Here is a 17,895-nt window from a genome sequence, read left to right on the forward strand (position 1 = left end):
TGACTCTGTCACATCCATCATTGAGTTCAATTAAAGAGTGGACCGAGATTCGAATCCCACTATTATCCTTGAATTCTTGGCCTTAGGCTTTTATTACAAGTGAAGCGCGCAATTACTTTTTTTATTTGCCACAAACTAGCCAGTTTTATGCTGATGAAAGTTTAAAGTTGTCTCATGCCCTCAAGTACCTGATTTTTCTTCATCATTAGGCCTTCTCATATTGGCGGTTTTGGATCTCTTTTTTTGTTTTTAAATTTTTTTTTTCCCAATGGAGTTGGGATGAAAGTTAAGAAGCAGAAAGGAAGGGAGATGTAAAATTTGAACCCAAAACCTAGAAGTTTTACGACAAAGTCTCTGAGGCAAATGGCACGTACTCGAATTATAAAACTCCTCCGTTCACTATTTTGCCAAAAGTTTATCTATAAAAAACAACTAAAAATCATATAAATGATAGCCACGAACATGAAATATTTATTAAAATCAAGAAAATGAACCATCTTTAAGAAGTAACTTATTTCTGTGGCCATGTTGCATTGTCGCCTACTGTGGCCAATACATACAATGGACAGAGACTAGTTTTACCTCTAGTGTCCTGGTACTTGCGCTGATTCTTCCTCCTGCCGGTGCCACGGATTGCATGGAGGTCCTATCATATCATACTTCCCCGTGCGGGAAGATAGAATAGACACTTGCCAAACTGAAGTGACCAGAAGTGCGCCATGCACTTTAAATTTTGACCCTAAAGTGTGCACATTTTCTACTGCTATTCAGCCACATCCTCCAATTATATGCTAGACAAATCCTAAAGTTTTCAAGGCATATATTAGGCTTTCCTCTTTTTCTTGGGGAGTTTACTACGTTTAGACATCTTTGGATTTCTTAAGGTCAAAAAAATCCACTGAGCAATCATCAAATTCCATTGGTCAAGTGCAATTCATCTGTTGTTCGAAGACGCAAGTTCGATGCTTAGCCCAAAACCCCTTCATAGTAACCTTAACAGTAGATTTCAAATTCTGTTCTTTTTCCAATTGCCAAGTCGTATTAATAAAATGTTTTCCTATTCTACTATCTTTAGGAAATTTACTTCGGATGCATACAAACGTATTTCCTGAATTGCAATTTCTTTTTCGTTAAAGGGAATATAGTAGTACAATATCCAAAAGCCTTAACTGAAATTCGGCAGGCAGCCATTCAAGGAAAAATGTTCAAATCTTGGACAAACCAGGGCAGGGAAAATGTAGGGGATGTATATGTGCTATGCTAATGTATGCATGTATGTTACACGGGGTTGCTCAATGTTTTTGGCTAATTTCTGCATCAATATCTAGTGACATAACTTTGCATATTAAGCTAAGACTACATTCTAGGTGATGAAAGATTGAAGTCCAATTTTCACTATAGTGTATTTTGTACGGATATTTCAGACAAACTAAAACCATACATTCATGACATGATTTCTAGAGCTTCTCTTTTTTGTCCAAGTATGTTAAATACAGTTGCTGCAATATGAGATGGCGTCAGACCAGCTTCTTCCACTTGATCAGCTGGAGATCCATGGTCAATATATCGATCAGGAAGCACCAGTGGCCTCCACTGTAAAAGTTTCAAAGAGGCTAATTAGTTCTTTTAAGCAAGGTTGGTGATTGACTACGACGTGTAAAATCAAGCCATTTTGAAGTTCAGGGCATACGAATCAGCTAGCCTTTAACATCCCTTTTACCTAAACTAGTTGACAATTGCATTAGATACTAGATTAACTTATCTAAGAATCTCATGGAACCTCAAATTCATACCTTTAATTTTCCATCAAGAAGCCCATTAAGAGCCATAAACTGAGCAACATGAGATCCAAAACCGCCAATTGATCCTTCTTCAACAGTAATCAAGACCTCATGAGAATTTGCCAAGCTGCGTATCAGAGAATGATCTAATGGCTTGCAGAAGCGTGCATCTGCAACTGTTAGCCGCAAACCATGGGCTTCTACTAAGGTAGCTGCAGCCAAACAGCTTTGAACTGCTGTTCCATAGCCCAAGAGAGCCACTCTTTCCCCTTCAATCAATATTCTACCTTTCCCAACCTGAAATTTTTTTTTTTTTTTTTTTTTGTGTGTAAATATCAGTTTAGATTCACATAGCTCAGTTTCTTCAAGTTCCCTTCAGCACTTGGACACTTAAATGAAGTGTTTAACCATACCAAATAAATAAATAAATAAAAATGTTTAACCATACCTCAAGAGGAATGCCTTTGTTTCCCAGCGGCAACTCTACACCTATCCCATTCCCTCTAGGATAACGGAAGCAGCTAGGTCTATCATCTATGGCAGCAGCAGTAGCAACCATGTGAAATAGTTCAGCTTCATCTGAAGGAGCCATCACCACCATGTTTGGAAGGCATGCCATAAATGTTACATCAAAAGCCCCACAATGTGTAGGACCATCTGCTCCAACCAGACCACCTCTGTCCATTGCAAACCTCACTGGCAGCTTTTGCAAATCCACATCATGCACTACCTAATATAAACAAAGCCATTGAGTTAACAGATCTGCAAGCTAAAAAAAAAAATGACAATCATTGTAGATTATAAAAATTGAATTGGACAAAGTGGGAAGCGTCTTGGCTTACCTGGTCATAGGCCCTTTGCATGAAAGATGAGTAGATTGCACAAAAAGGCTTTAGGCCTTCACAGGCCAAACCAGCAGCAAAGGTAACAGCATGCTGTTCTGCTATCCCAACATCAAAGCATCGCGTTGGGAAACGACGAAGGAAAATGTTCAAGCCTGTTCCACCTCCCATTGCTGCATGGATTGCAACTATGTCTTTGTCTACTTCTGCTTCAGCAATCAGAGCCTCTGCAAAGTATGTTGTGTAAGACTGAGTTTTGGCACTGGTTTTGAATTGCTTTCCTGTTGCTGGATCAAACTTCACAACTCCTGCAAAAGGCAAATCTGCTAATGAGCTTTTTATTAAATTAAAAAACTGCACGCATGCAAAAGATACATCAGGTTGTCTCACATCATGTTCAGCACCTCCCTGATCAAGATCTACTAATGGATTTTTTTTTTTTTTTCAAATTCAGAGAAAGTAAGTCCTGGATGATGAGTTTTCAAAAACAATAAATTCTCAATTCTCAATCTAACTTGATCTGACAACAATTCTGCAACTTTGTAAGGTATACTTTACCGTGGTACTTGTCAGCAGCTTTTTCAGCATATGGATAACCTCTGCCTTTCTCAGTCACAACATGGATCAGCACTGGACCAGTTGTTTTAGTACTCTTAACTTCTTTAAGAATTGTAACGAGATCATCAATGTTGTGACCATCTACCGGACCAATATAATAAAACCCAAGTTCTTCAAATAGAGTGGATCCAGAACCACTGATCAAGCCACGAGCATATTCATCAACTTTTGCTGCAAGCTCATGCACTGGACCACCAATCTGCTTGGTAACCCCCTGCATTTTCCATTACCAGAAAAAATGTTATCCACATTAACCCAGGGCAGAAAAGAAAAGCTTGCCACATTCTTTGTCCTATTGAAGTATTCAAACCTTGGCAACTTCTCTTAGTTCTCTAAGAGGCCTGTTGGACTGCAACCGACTCAAAGCACTACTCAGAGCTCCTACTGGAGGTATGGGCCCATCTAGTGTCGCAGTGGGCAAGGATACTTGTTTGTTGTCATTCAGAATAACGATCATGTCAGAATCCAGGTATCCAGCATTGTTCATGGCTTCATAAGCCTGACCTGCTGTCATAGCACCATCACCAATAACTGCAACCACATTGTTTTTTCTTCCCTTCAAATCCCTTCCTACAGCCATTCCTGTCCACAAAAAATCTAAAAGAATCATATGCTGGATCTTAATAGTTAACTAGAATAAAGATTAATAATATCAATAAAGAGCTATTGTCATGTTGCGCAATAAAGGGACATCTACTAGAGTGAGATGAAGTAGGATAGGTTTTCATGGATATTTACAGCACAAACAACTATGCCAAAAGAATCCAGAACACCCCCCCCCCCCCCAAAGGATTTTCATATATAACTTAAACATTGAGGTCCTTTTCAGTTAATGTAAAAATCCTACCAATTCCAAACTCAATTCTTGACCAGAAGAAACAAATTACCTAGGCCAGCAGAGATGGTGGTAGAACTGTGACCAGCACCAAAGCAATCATATTCACTTTCAGATCGCTTAGTGAACCCTGACAGTCCATCTGTCTGTCTTAAAGTTGGCATTTTGTCTCTCCTCCCAGTTAAAATCTTATGAGGGTAGGACTGCAGAATAGAATAGAAGACCATTGTTAACCTTCATTAAACAATTTAGAGGCATAAAACAATTTAGAAACTACACCATCCATATAGTCTACTCTCCATCAAGTTTAAATCATTACCTGATGACCAACATCCCAAAGTATCTTATCTTGGGGGCAGTTGAATAAGTAATGAAGAGCCACAGTTAACTCAACAACACCGAGGCTCGAACCAAGATGACCTCCAGTCTTTGAAACATTAAAAATGATATCTGAACGCAGTTCATCTGCAAGTTGTTTCAATTCCTGAATCAAGAAATTGCTTTAAATTTCAGACAGTTAATAATATACATTACAAGCAATCATTATTACACAACTTCATCAAACATGTAGTCACCTTAGTAGAAAGATTTTTCATGTGAATTGGATAATTGATAGTGTCCAGTAGAGGAGTTGGTGGTCTCTGCGAGTAATAATCCCCTCTTTCTGACAGTGATGCCCGAACTCCACTGGACTTTTTTGTGACCTTTACAACAAAATGAGTCCAAAACCAACGTTTCATTCAAGAAGTCCAATACTAAGATATGTAATGATAAACACAGTACCTCTCAACAAAATGCAAGAAGAACAACAGATAATTCAATGTCAATTTAATAACAGCAATGGTAAGCACAAAGTTATCAGTACCGACAAAACAAACACAAACGAAAAAGCGCACAAATACAAGTTCAACGGCGTGATCAGGTGAGAAGGAATCAAAAACTAGTTTTTATCCAAAAGGGGCGATCAGGATATCCATTCAATGATAGTTTTGTAAAGATTTTATTTTGAGCTAAATCATCAGAAAGATGTCAAACCTGGTTATTCATGGATTGAAAATGAAGATGCTGATCTGTCCCATAGAGCCAGCTAGAATAGAGAAGACTCCGCTTTATGGAATCTGAGACGACTGCCCCGCTTAAATTTGCAGGGAACGCAAATGTACTTAAAGCCATGATGCATACACTTTATAGGCCTAAGCTTGAAAACCCAATAAAAATGAACAAAAGGGTTGACAAGAAAAGCAACCCAAGATATGATTCCAGCTCCAGGGATAAGTTCTGGTTTCACTGCTGCTATATAAGGTAAGAATGGCAAAAGAAAGAAGCAATGAGCTCTGACTGGATGAAGAGTGTGTGCTGTGTGTGAAATTAGAAGGCAAGAACTGCAAATGATCGTGCTGAAATGGTGGATTCTGGGCGGAGAATGTGGGCTGCGGACTCGAGGGATGTATGAATCTTCTTCTCTGTGAAGTGTGAACTGAAAGTGCAGAATTCAAGAAAGTTGCTTTGGACCTATTTATACTGCAAAATTGGAAAGTGAAGCGGGAGTCAAATGGTCTGGTATCTTTTGATTGGGCCACGTTGGAAGAAATCCCAAATGGATAGAGAGATGTGGTGATAAGTGATAACGTAGGAGCACTAGGGTCTGGATAGATTCTACATGTTTTTCCATCTTTTCTTCAACTAGGGAAGAAGTGGTGTCAAATGTAAGTCAGTTGTATTTTTGACTCTGATTTTTGATAGGATCCACTTCCACTTTCAAGTTGGTTAAGGTAAGTAAATAATTCTCCAAATACAAGGATTAAAAGCTGTCTAATGAAAAGATTTCAGGCTTCTGACTTGGCTAATCAAATTCATTGGTCCTGCATTTGCCACCTTAATGCGCACCTTGTTGTCCGGAGAAAAACTGAAAAAGTGCAATTGCAGGATCTGCCTACCCATCTTTTTCCATCTATATGATAAACAAAAGATGGAATACTACAAAATGGGGCGTACTGTGGTGCAGCTAACGCGTGGAAGCATTTAATTAAATTGAAGGCATTCCCCATTTCCCACTCAGAAAATTTTAAGATGTTTCTCTTTTTGCTTTTTAGTGCCCTATCTTGCTCATTATCAGCATTTATCTCTCAATTCAGTGCTTCGATTGAAACAATTATATTATCAGCCATCATTATACTCTTTAATGTTCAGATTTCCTACCTAATCATCCATCTTGAATGGATACCATACCATCTTAGGAGTCGATTATGCTAAGTGACCAGTAGTTAATATGCAGGTGGTGCCAAAAGCATAGGAATCGCGGCCTTCATGATACATGTTGATGCAAGGCGAGCCACTGCTGTGTTATTATAGTACTCCCTCCGCCAGTTATAGTTTTTTTTTTTTTTCACACAATTTAAATCCTATTTTGACGGTCTTAAATTTTTTTTTTTCACATGATTTAAGAAAAAGTAGTTAATTTTGTTGGAAAAACAAATTAGATTGTTATTTTTCTAAAACATCCTTACATTAACTTGAATCGATGGTCAAGAAAAAAATCAATCCTTATTTCACATCATTTGTTTCCCTGATATAAATAAGCTTGAAATAATAACAAAATTGACTTTTCATATATCAATATGTTTTGGAAAATCTAAATGCATTTAATGGGGTAAGTTATATTCAATAACAATCTGTATTAAAAAAAATAGTTTATACTAATAACAACCTACATTAAATAAGAGCATTTTAAAGAAATTAAAAGATAACTACGTTCTTCAATTAGAAAATGAATTACAATTTGGGGAAGATAGAAAGCAGAATTATCAATCAAAGTGAGACAGAGGGAGTACTAAATGGACAAGAGGGAACTATATACACTAGAAACTAGAATTTAGCCACGCAGGCAACGGCAGCATTGCAAGTGATCAAGCATTCAATTTTATACGGCACCAAATCAACTAGATGAACTGAACCGCACGGATCATCTAAATCTGCCAGCATAAAATTCAATCACGCTTCACTCTGCCTTTTAGCTGACAACTACACAAGTCAACTAAATTGGATTCAAGAACATGTCACCCTCAAGAACCGAGGTTCAAAGACACCCAAATGAACACCCTTCAGGACATTTACATGACCCCTGACATAGCCAAGCAGAGTTAAGACTAAGCTAATTGCCAAGAGTAAGACTAACCTCCGGATTACGAAGATGACGGGGGGAATTGCAGAGCCACAAGTACCATGAAGACAAGTAAAGGCATGAATTAATGGCTCAACACACATCAAAAGTGCGTTCTTCTAAATTTAAAAAGCCCAAAGAAATTCTGGAATTAGATATTGGAGAAGCAGATAATAGCATCCCAAAGTTGCAGGTCTGTTATTAATCTAAAAGAATGTAGAGTCGTCCAGCTTCAGCTACAAGTTTGCCATGATATTGCAGTCAAACCATCATACAGCAAATACCAAAATTGTCTTCACAACTATGCGCTTTCTTTCATGTAAAATTTAATTCACATGTAACAGGCAAGGATATTAAATCGCCAGGAGTAAATACTCTGCGCGTCTCTCACTTCATCTTTGCCTCAGTGAAGAGAACATGGCGCTTCACACGAGGATCATACTTGCGAAACTCAAGCTTGGCCTGGGTATTCTGAAACCTCCTGCTCTTCCTAACCACATAGAAGAATCCAGTACCAGCTGCAGAGACAAGCCTCACTAGAATTGAACCTGCCTTCTTCTTGTCACCCATTTAGTACAAGCTAAAATAAGAAACAAAGCAAACATCAAACTCTGTCAAACAGAACCCATAACAGAACCCCATCCAATCAAAAACCCAGAAAACAAACGTCCATATTACAATTATGTCATCATTCATGGAAGACAAACCTTTTTTTAGCATTTTAAAGTAAAAGGCAGATTATAACCAGACCAGAGAACAAAAGTTGCAGTTAGAAATGGCATACCAAAATTAACAAGGATATCAAAAATAATCAGATGAATCCAAAACTTAACCCGTGTCACCTATGAATTCTATCAACGCAAGGAAATCCCACATAAAAATCTAGGCTAGCAACCTCCTATGCACAAAGACACCTTTAGATTCAGAAAATGGACATCGCTCGGTAAAGAGAAAATCGACATGCATAAGCCCTCAAAGTAGAGAAGCCTTGTGCAATCCGGTCTGTTGAGCTTGAACGTTAGTAATCATCATTGGAATCTTTCAACAGATACAAGATAACCAAACCATGCTAGCACATTTCACAGTTCCGCAGCGAGAACACAGGTATGCAGACAAAACGATATTTATCAGACGCTGAACGTATTTCTAAAAAATTTCAGGTTACTAACTAAATTTCAAAGACTCAATTGTTTCACCAGAATTTTTAGCATCAATCACACAGCTTTACGAGAAATGTTGTGGGTTTTTCTAACTTGGACATCTAACAAGTATCGCAACAGTTTACTCCCTTAACCGCAATTCCAACCGCATTCTGTTAGTCCTAAAGTTTCTCCTTCCTGAGAAAACTGAGAAAAGCCAAATAATAAAGAGCATAATAAACTTTTTTTTTTTCTTTTTTACACCAGACACAAAATCTTCCCGTTATTTTCAGAAAAGCTTTCTGCTTTGTAAATGGGTTTCAATACTTCTATAAACTCTGCTTTTAGATTTGGACACAGAACCCTTTGAATTCTATTGCTCATAAAAGAATATTCAAGAATCCAAACATTTGCATAGATATAAATACAGAAACTGCAATAAACACTTCAACGAAAATTGACATATATGCTGAGATTATAAAGATCATTCGATGAAGAAAACAACTTTTATATGCAACAAAATACTCGAAATTAATCATGAAAAACTCACTGCAAAAATTCGTTCTTTCTTACCCCACCACCGTGCCTTCTTTACTTCCTGTATTGAAGCCAGCAAGTTTGGAACCCTTATAAAACCGCTCGATGGCATATTTCTCGGAAAGACAAAAGTACCCCTAACAACAGACTTATTGCCATAGTAAGATAAGTGCGCATTTTGGCACAGCCAAAGCGCAAACATAAAATCTCCCTCATTTCTTCTTCTCACTTCTCACTTCACTGCTTGCCCTAAAATTCTGAAGTTAAAAAATTCGATCTTTGGACAATTTCAGCTCGAACCCACATTTGAGGAAAGGGTAAAAGGTGCAAATTTCCTTTTAATTTCCATCTCCAAACCATAAATGCCAATTCTTTTAGTGTACCATATTCTTTTCCATTTTTTTAAATTGTTGCATGTAGGTTTTTCATTTCCAAGAACAATAATTTGTTTCAATAATAAGAAAAAGTGACTAAAATCTTTACTGGGTTTCTTTCTTTTACGGTTTCCTTGTTTCGGTTTGATGAAAAAGCATTTGGAGAATGGGTAATACGGTGGATGCAGCAGGAAATCCGATCCCCACGTCGGCAGTTTTGATGGCAGCTTCAAAGCACATAGCAACAAGGTGCCGTGATGAGAATGTGGCGTTTTTGAAGTGCAAGAAGGATGATCCGAACCCGGAAAAATGCCTTGACAAAGGCCATCAAGTCACCCGCTGTGTTCTTAGCCTGTAAGCTAGAAACTTGAGTATTTGGTTCTGTTTATGGATGGTTAATTTGTTTTCGTATTTCAGCAATACTTGATTAGTTAATTAATTTGAATTGTCATCGGGATGGGAAATTTTATGCGCTAGTTTATGAAAGATAATGAAGTTTATAGGAGAAATGGGATTTCAATAAAATTTTTGAAATGTGGATTTTTTGCTAGTTAGACTGCTGGAATTGGACTTTGGAGGTTCTTTATTGGGGGAGCTTGGGGATATTGGAATTATGATCAGTCAAAATGTGGATATTATTTGTTGACTGCAGCATAGAATAGGGCTTATATCATTTTGATAATGTGTGATTCTTTCTGGCTGTCCGTTTTTTGGCTTAGTGAAAGATTTTCTGTGTTCCCTGTTTCTCCTTATCCTTTTCAGGTTCATTGGTTATAACTCATCTAAGTCATTTGTTTCTTTTTTAGTTATACCCTCAATTGATCCTTCATGGGGACACAGGTTTATGCCAGTTGAAACCTATTGCCTAGAATGGTTTCTAAAGTGATAGCATCATGTTACGACAAATACTAGTTTTCATCACCTTTCAGCCTTTTAGGGAGAATGCAGTGCAATTCCCTCATACTTGGATTCGTAAATTTATCTTGGCAACAGGATGTAATTGCGAAGTTATTGGAGTCTCTCTCTCTTTAGCTACCCTGTCCCAGCAAGGATTTTGGGCTGGGATTTTTATCTTGGCAACTGGATGTAATTGCAAAGTTATTGGAGTCTCTGTCTCTTTAGCTACTCTGTCCCAGCAAGGATTTTGGGCTGGGATTTATTCCAGTGCCACCAAAATAATCTGCTTAAACTTGTCATCTCTTCTTCTAGCTCGTAGTTACCGGACGTGATGTGCCGTGCCCTGCTTGGCAGTAAGCATCACATGAATGCTTTTAAGTACGGATGGGTAGTCCAGCCCCTCGTTTGCAAACGACTATTAAAATAGTGTTGTTGGCATGCAAAGATTAAAAACTTTTTAGTAGGACAAAGCGAACTGCGCCTAAATGAGTATGTGCTATATCATGCTTCTAGGAGAAAGTAGGTTGTGCATAAGATGGACACAAGCATATGTAGCCATTAATTGTCTGGTCTATCCAGTATATATTGGAGATATTCTTCACATTTAACTTTGGTTCTTCGATCAGGGTTTTCTTTCCTCTTGGGGGGTGGGTGTGGGATTGGCGGGGAATGTGGAGAGGCAGTGAAGTAGCCAGTTATATCTTTATTATCAGGTACAAGTTATTCAGACTCCTAGAGCAATCTCTCTCCTCTTTGGTGGTAAAATTATCTAATGATGCTGGCAGAGGAAATGATGTGTGCTAAAGCATGATTATCTGTGTTTTCTCCACTTGAGTAAATCTCGACTGGAGTAAACTAAATTTGGTTATTGAAGTCATCAAGGTCATAAGGTTGACATATGATGCGTTATATGCCTGAAGATTTTTATTATTTGGTTGTAATCCTCTCATTATTAAAAAAATTATAGAGTAAAAGACCAATGCTTAGATATCAAGGAAAAGCTTTAATGCTTTTAATCTGCCTTCGCAGGTTGAAGGATCTTCATCAAAGGTGCACTAAAGAGATGGATGCTTATGCTGGGTGCATGTACTACCACACAAATGAGTTTGAATTATGTCGCAAAGAGCAAAAGGAATTTGAGAAGGCATGCCCTCTCTGAATGATTGCCAAGTGAAACAGCAGCTGATCAACATAATAATTTCAGCACATCTGCTATAAGCAGATTTTTTATGTTAAAAGTACTTGCACTTGATCCTCGTCTGGTTTTAAATACCAATGTTATGGTTGTGTTGTTATCTTCGAGATGTACTGTTTCCCAAACATGCAAATTGCCTCTTGAACAGTGTTGCAACCTTCATCATCCCATATGTTGTGGATACTCAAATTCACTTGTGAGAGCACTGAATTGTCTTTAAACGAAGAACCCTTTTGACTCCAGTAACTACAGATTGTGATCTGGCAACCTAAACTCAGGCTTCAATTACTGTCTCCGGAGTTTCTTGCTCTGCAGGTCGCAAGTTATAGGTGGAACGCTATTTTCTATTGCAACATTATATGCCCAGTGATATTCATATCTCAGCATCATCCGTGAACCTGGATGTTAGATAAAGTGAGCCCCCCTGAGTGGAGCATGTTTCTGATCCACACCAGTCTACATACATGCTGCAGCATGCAATTGAAGAATGGCAGCACGTCAGACTCTTCATTTTTCCATGCCGTATTTCAACGGCCATAGTGCATCTTAAAGATGAACGAGTTTGCCAGTACTCGACAGTTGTAGAGCTCTCTAGACCCTCAAAACTTAGCAACCTTTTAGATAAACCAATGTTTGCATACCCTCGAAAGTCATTAGCCCAACATAAAGACCAATTGCACGCACTACAAGTACTAAATCTTGGAAGCCCTCTTAAAAAACTCAATGTCGAGTCTTGTAACCAAACCAACATTTGCGTTCTCTCAGAAGATAACAGCGCTAAACAAAAACCAGTCGAGTACGGAATCAGCAAATGTATGCAAGGCTGCTTAAATATCACGGAGTCAGATTAAAGCAGCTTAAAATTCCCGTCAAATGAGCAAAATCAACCATATATGTCACAAAGTAACTATTTGATTCATGTGCTCAGAGATTCTTTTAAGTAGAAGAGTGTATAAGAAACTGAAACATCCATGTTAACTAGTAACAATCCTTGAAACTGAAATATAAAGCATTCGCATAAGAGAGTAATATAACAAAAATATAACAAAGAAAAACAGATATTGTTGCGAAAAAACACATGACGACATTTCAGTCCGCTAGAGGTCTAATTTTCACATTTCCAGTCATCATCACAGGGTACTAAGATCGCAGACAGCGCTTCTTCAGGCAGAGTGATCTAATCTTGAGATGGTTACAATGCAACCAAAACAGCCATCAACGAGGACTGCACAACAAAAAGCAATGATCAGGTCATGTAAACTAGTGCAGCCAGAAAAAAAAAACACAGAAAGAGCAAAAATGCCATGCGGGTGTTAATAGTAGAATCAGCAGTCATAGTTGTCAACATCCAACACGAGATAAAGTGTCCACCAATCAGAACATAAAATGACATTTGGAAAGAAACTTTCCAGCCTTTTCAGTATAATCTAACTTACCACAAAAAAAAAAATATTAAACTCTTGCAGGCTAGGTACTAGTCCTATTTCACCAATCCCTGTATCAATTTAACAAAAATAAGTATCCAACATACCTATAGGACCTAGAACGAGATCTAGATGGACTAGGAGAGTTTCTTCGAGGACTCTGGGACCTGCTAGGCACATGGTCAACAACAAGAACTCTGTGGTCATTACCTCCTGGAGTTGAATGTTGGCGGCTTGGCCTGTCATGTTTCTCATCGCGAGGAGAAGCTGATCGTGAAACGGACCCGGATCGCCTTGGGGATCTCTCATGGGGCCTGTAACTTCTCTCTTCTCTAGGAGAAACAGATCTAGAAATTGATCTGGATCCTTGAGGAGAGTAGCGTTCTTCACGTGCACCACGATCCCGGCCCCTTTCAATCATACATCATCACCAAAATCACCCAACTAATAAGTGCTAGTACCAAAAGTGCATAATCCAAAGTGAACTGAGAGAAAATGGCTCAAAGACCAAGCGAAAAGAAGGTGCTTCTCAAACAAGGGAAGACACTTCCAACTCAAAAATTAGAAGCCCGCTACATATTACAGCTAATATAAATAGGTTTGCCTAACAGTGTTTCCAGGAAGGAAGAAGGGAATAAAGGATAATAGAAGCTGGTAGCGCCTCGAAATTAATGATTGAAGCATGACCTTTACCTGCATCTTTCCAGAGTTTCTGGAAAAAAACTATGAAACTTTCATCCAAAATACTGTTTTAATGCTCTATAGCAGTGTATACTGATCAGCAACTTCAATGCTCTCCTTGCCCCAACTTCTAGAAACCCAATAATATCTTTTCACGGCCATTCTCACGACACCTCAATCAGTAAAAACTTTGAAAAACCTTTGCTTCTTTGAAGATGGTTCTTTCATTGGCCAACTATAAGCTCTAGATTCTTTCTTTAACTGGATAGTATGCAACAATAGAAAATCAAGCTAAGATTTCAATAAGAGAAAAAATTGAAGCTGTTCTGTAAGTGTAATCATTTTACACACCAGATGGTTCTCCAGTTTATGGTAAACACCTTAGAAGCCAAGGTCATAAAAAGGACTGAAGGTTAGACTGGAGAGGCGTTGATATGTACGTAAGCAAGTACACTCTTTGATTTTGTGATCCCTTTTCTCTTTTGTCTTTATTAGTCCAGAATACTTTAAGTCTCTTTCTCATATTAGGATCTGCATTCATAAGGCCACCAGAGATGTCATTCAAGTCTTGTGGAAGAATGCAAGAAATGCACAAGATAAAAAATGTGAGCCATCCAAAAAGTCAAGCAACCAAAAGTCAAAAGTGTAAATATAAAAGCATGTCAGAGGGCAAAACAAAGACGTCTAAAACAAGAAAAAGAACATAAAACCAGAAGCCAGAACAGGACTATTTGTATAATTTTGAATTCATTGCATCAGCAATTCAACCACGCCAACAGCCCCTCATCAATATCAAGAAAATGCAGGAAATTGCTTGACAGGCTAAACATTAAACATGCAACATTTAAGTCAATAAAAACTAGTCTTAATAACTTGAGAAACATTTATTTGGTTAGTACAAAAAGTGATTGAAAACCACTTCCAATATAGATCCGGTAAGGAGGTCAAGGAAACTGCTAACAAAGACCACCTCAAATTCCAGTTTCATTATGTAGAGAACAATGACAGATACAAAAATAACCAAATTTTTGACAGGCCAAAATATGGACACAACATAAAGAATCCAATACTTGCAAATAATTCAAAACCACACCTCAAGTCAGGTCTTGTTGGAGAAGGAGAGCGTGAGTAAGCTGCAAAGCCAAACATTTAACAGTTAATAGGAAACTGCAAAGTACTTTACAATATCAAATAAAATCTATGTACACGCATAGACACACAGAGAAATAGATAGGTACTAGCACTGCATGCACGTCTATATCATAAGTAATACATAGATAGATGTCACTGTTAGCATTCTAATACAGAAGAAGAAAAAAAGAGGGGAAAAAAAGCTTAAGAGGAAATTAGTGAAACGGAGTGAAGTTCAAACTGACAGCGATATCGGCGCCTTGGGGACCTTGATGGACTCCGCTTCCTGTAGCTTCCTCGATTACTAGACAGAGTTAAGAGAAAGACACAATGAGTAAAGACAATACAAGGAAAAAGGAATCTGCAATTGTTCAGGCAAGTCACTAACACAGGAAAAGGTGGAAACTGAATCAATGACACACCTCGGACGTGAAACTTTGCGCATTTCCTGAGGAGTTTTCCTATTTTCCTCAGCAAAAACAATTCTTATCTCCCGTCCTCCAATAACTGAACGATTCAAATGCGCCTTTGCCTCAGCTGCATCTTCAGGATTGCGAAACTTCACGAATCCAAAGCCACGAGGTTCCCTTACATTTTTTTGACAGGAAATAATCTTAGATACATTGTTAATCAGCATAAAATACGAAAACATAGAGCAGCGGTAAAAGGTAAACACGTGTCAAAAGAAGAGATCAAAATCTCCACATTGACAATATGAAACACACCCAGTGTAATAATTCTTTGGAAGATAAACATCCTTTATTGGACCAAATCTTTCAAATGGAATCCTAAGATCTTCGGGCCTGCAAAGGACAAGAATTACATCATCTTCCACACATAAGCAGGCAGAGAGTTGGGAGAAAATTTGAAGATAAAGGGGAGGATAAACTGAAACCAAAAGCATGTGTCGGTAAGCATGACTTCCTATACATTTTACATTGCAAAGCTTACACATATTCAACTATACAAAAAGTGATGGATGTGCCTCTGTTAGTTTAATTATTCAAAAAGTAATCCAGAACAACTTTATAATCATTTTCAATTCTAAACAGGAAAACCAAAGATTCTTAAAAAGACAGCTTCATTCACCAGTTTTTCAAATTTCCACATGCTTAATTAGGCTAGAATATGGTAGCGTCACTGTCTAAAAATCAAACTCATCTTCCATTATGATAAATTTCTAGTTGAGCATCAAATTCTATCAAAGAGCTGAACTTCACATTTAAACTAAAAACGACAAATAAGTAACTAGGCTAGGGAAACCAAGTTCAAGGTCACAACCACTGCTTTTGACAAGAGTAACAAAACTGATTTATTTTACCAGCTAAACAGAAATATGCTTTACACATACATTTATTGTTCAAAGTGACAAAAAACCCCAAGTAACTCAATCATTTTATAAGCATAGCTAGAACCCAATCGTAACATCACCTAAAAACCATCCACATATCTATAAACATTGCAAGATGTTTTCTTATAGCCAACTGCATAAAAACATGATTTTTCAGAGGCGAAACAAAGATGCTATACATCCTCCAACCAACAAAAAAATTAAACTGCCATAAAAAGTTTCTACCAAACAATTAGAAACAAATACGAAAATTCAACCTCGCGCTAAGAGAGATGTTACGAACGAGAAGCCCAGAGGGGGCAGGAGAGCTACGGCGTTCCCGGCGCCGGTCCCGAGGGTCGTCATAGCGCTTGCGCCTTGCAGGGCTGTAGCTTCGGCTCCGGCTTCGACTTCTGTACCTTCCCATGTTTTAAATTTTCGTTCTTTCTTTGGAGAATTTTGAATTTTGAGAGGAAATTTTGCAGAACCCTAGTCCTAAAATTTGAAGAGTGATAGAGGTAGCAATGAGCCCTAGCTCTACTTCTGGTGCGTTTGATTAATACCGATGCCTCGACGTTTTGGAGGGAGACTTATCATGTGCCAAAGCTGTGGGTGATACAGTGACTTTACCAATTTACCCCTTAAGACGAATATTTATAGCAATTGCTAGAAACTTGAATCACAATAATATGTTGTACTAATTGTGAAAAGTTAGAACAGGAAATAAATTCTTTAGGTTACGATGAGAAGACAAAATTTAACATTTACTGCAACACAAGTCTTAACTACAATTAAAAAAAAAAAAAAAAAAGTAGTCTTAACTATAATTTAAATGCCCCCGGGACTAGATCACGCGGTCTATGGCTGCTTCCGGCACTCGCAGGTCGTGGGGTCAAACCTCACTTAACGCCTGGGTGCGGTTGGAGTGGCGCTGTACTCCAGGCACAGGGGATTAGTCGGGCCGCCTTCGGGTCTTGACCTGAACACTCCTGCTGTGTTGACCAAAAAAAAAAAAAATGTCTTAACTACAATTTAAATGCATCTACTCAAAAAAAAAAAAAATTTACTAGAATTTATGATCTTTCTTTCAAATGCTTTCCCTTTTCACCATATTCAACTCAACTAGATTATTCAGTGAAAATTTTGAAGTATAACATTGAACTAGTTTGGAGTGCGTATGAAATTGTATGATTTTGAGGATGAACACACACTTGAAAAGATGACAGTTACTAGCACGATATTGATAACACGACCAAAAATTAATAGATTTTTAAGTGGTTTGAATTTAATCGAGTCATTAATGACGCGCCAACCAGAATGTAAATATACAGGTTGGATTGCATAACTTATAAAAATTTCTATTTGGTAGTGTTGGGACAAAATTGGCCACGATCGATTTGAAGAAATCACACAAACAGGTAGTAATAATTAAATATTACATAAGCTACTTTTTTTCTTTTTTATTTTTGTTCTAAAGTGTAAGTGGGGGGTTTACATTTACACACCCTCCTGGGCCTCCTCCCAACATATATAAGCCACTTTGAATAATTCATAAAATGTAACAACCATTAATGCAAAATGATATTCACCGCGTGCTCTATTACTCGTAAATAATTTTTTTTTTTTTGAACGAGCTCATTTTTTTCATCGAAACCCTAAACTCGTAATTTCTTTTATCTTTGTGTGTTTAGTTCTAATGGATTTTGTGAAGCAACACCAAGGGGAAGAAGTGAAGACTCATAAGTTTTATGTCTTATTGTGTGTAATATTAGATTTTGTTTTTGTTAAGGATTTAAGCTTTGAACATTGTTTTATGGCTTGAAAGCTTCACTGTGTATTATATGTATTTAAATAGGCCTTTGATATAGTGGCTTAGATTGAAATCTTCAAAATTAGAGGTGTTGGATTCAAATTTTCTTTTCCTCTTTCATTTCTTAAATCTCACTCCTAG

At 37.7% G+C, this 17,895-nt stretch overlaps 4 protein-coding genes and 1 long non-coding RNA gene across 5 annotated transcripts; 1 reads left to right on the forward strand and 4 right to left on the reverse strand.

The window, feature by feature from the left end:
- Positions 1-1,155: 1,155 nt before the first annotated feature.
- LOC113734016 (probable 1-deoxy-D-xylulose-5-phosphate synthase, chloroplastic) lies at positions 1,156-7,455 on the reverse strand. Its single transcript, XM_027260306.2, has 10 exons — positions 5,112-7,455; positions 4,652-4,780; positions 4,396-4,560; positions 4,129-4,279; positions 3,552-3,823; positions 3,182-3,455; positions 2,624-2,931; positions 2,230-2,511; positions 1,794-2,078; positions 1,156-1,593 (listed from the first exon to the last, which is right to left on the reverse strand). The coding sequence occupies exons 1-10, from the start codon at positions 5,247-5,249 to the stop codon at positions 1,444-1,446; spliced, it is 2,154 nt and encodes a 717-aa protein (XP_027116107.2). The 5' UTR covers positions 5,250-7,455; the 3' UTR covers positions 1,156-1,443.
- On the reverse strand, positions 7,411-7,806 carry LOC113734018 (uncharacterized). Its single transcript, XM_027260308.2, has one exon. The coding sequence runs from the start codon at positions 7,804-7,806 to the stop codon at positions 7,624-7,626; it is 183 nt and encodes a 60-aa protein (XP_027116109.1). The 3' UTR covers positions 7,411-7,623.
- Positions 7,807-9,098: 1,292 nt separating this feature from the next.
- Positions 9,099-11,543, forward strand: LOC113734017 (NADH dehydrogenase [ubiquinone] 1 alpha subcomplex subunit 8-B). Its single transcript, XM_027260307.2, has 3 exons — positions 9,099-9,236; positions 9,443-9,640; positions 11,213-11,543. Exons 2-3 carry the CDS (start codon positions 9,453-9,455, stop codon positions 11,340-11,342), a joined length of 318 nt encoding a protein of 105 aa, XP_027116108.1. The 5' UTR covers positions 9,099-9,236; positions 9,443-9,452; the 3' UTR covers positions 11,343-11,543.
- Positions 11,544-12,352: 809 nt separating this feature from the next.
- On the reverse strand, positions 12,353-16,510 carry LOC113734019 (serine/arginine-rich SC35-like splicing factor SCL28). Its single transcript, XM_027260309.2, has 7 exons — positions 16,223-16,510; positions 15,340-15,417; positions 15,037-15,201; positions 14,860-14,918; positions 14,577-14,616; positions 12,910-13,212; positions 12,353-12,603 (listed from the first exon to the last, which is right to left on the reverse strand). The coding sequence occupies exons 1-7, from the start codon at positions 16,369-16,371 to the stop codon at positions 12,594-12,596; spliced, it is 804 nt and encodes a 267-aa protein (XP_027116110.1). The 5' UTR covers positions 16,372-16,510; the 3' UTR covers positions 12,353-12,593.
- On the reverse strand, positions 13,535-13,974 carry LOC140037507 (uncharacterized). The gene is made up of 2 exons (XR_011841388.1): positions 13,835-13,974; positions 13,535-13,744 (listed from the first exon to the last, which is right to left on the reverse strand). It is a non-coding gene; the product is annotated as an uncharacterized lncRNA (long non-coding RNA).
- Positions 16,511-17,895: the final 1,385 nt, after the last annotated feature.

This window comes from Coffea arabica, chromosome 3c (genome assembly GCF_036785885.1).
Source record: "Coffea arabica cultivar ET-39 chromosome 3c, Coffea Arabica ET-39 HiFi, whole genome shotgun sequence".
In the NCBI taxonomy this organism is placed as follows: domain Eukaryota; kingdom Viridiplantae; phylum Streptophyta; class Magnoliopsida; order Gentianales; family Rubiaceae; genus Coffea; species Coffea arabica.

Bases quoted from the DNA above. Each gene is read 5' to 3' on its own strand.
- LOC113734018 (XM_027260308.2), bottom strand. From the start codon at position 7,806: ATGGGTGACAAGAAGAAGGCAGGTTCAATTCTAGTGAGGCTTGTCTCT.
- LOC113734019 (XM_027260309.2), bottom strand. From the start codon at position 16,371: ATGGGAAGGTACAGAAGTCGAAGCCGGAGCCGAAGCTACAGCCCTGCA. The intron at 14,919-15,036 runs GTGTGTCATTGA...AACTCTGTCTAG, and splicing joins CGCAAAGTTTCACGTCCGAG to TAATCGAGGAAGCTACAGGA. The intron at 14,617-14,859 runs GTCAGTTTGAAC...TTGGCTTTGCAG, and splicing joins CCCAAGGCGCCGATATCGCT to CTTACTCACGCTCTCCTTCT.
- LOC113734017 (XM_027260307.2), top strand. From the start codon at position 9,453: ATGGGTAATACGGTGGATGCAGCAGGAAATCCGATCCCCACGTCGGCA. The intron at 9,641-11,212 runs GTAAGCTAGAAA...CTGCCTTCGCAG, and splicing joins ACCCGCTGTGTTCTTAGCCT to GTTGAAGGATCTTCATCAAA.
- LOC113734016 (XM_027260306.2), bottom strand. From the start codon at position 5,249: ATGGCTTTAAGTACATTTGCGTTCCCTGCAAATTTAAGCGGGGCAGTC. The intron at 4,781-5,111 runs GTTTGACATCTT...TTTGTTGTAAAG, and splicing joins TTCAATCCATGAATAACCAG to GTCACAAAAAAGTCCAGTGG. The intron at 4,280-4,395 runs GTAATGATTTAA...TCTATTCTGCAG, and splicing joins TTTGGGATGTTGGTCATCAG to TCCTACCCTCATAAGATTTT.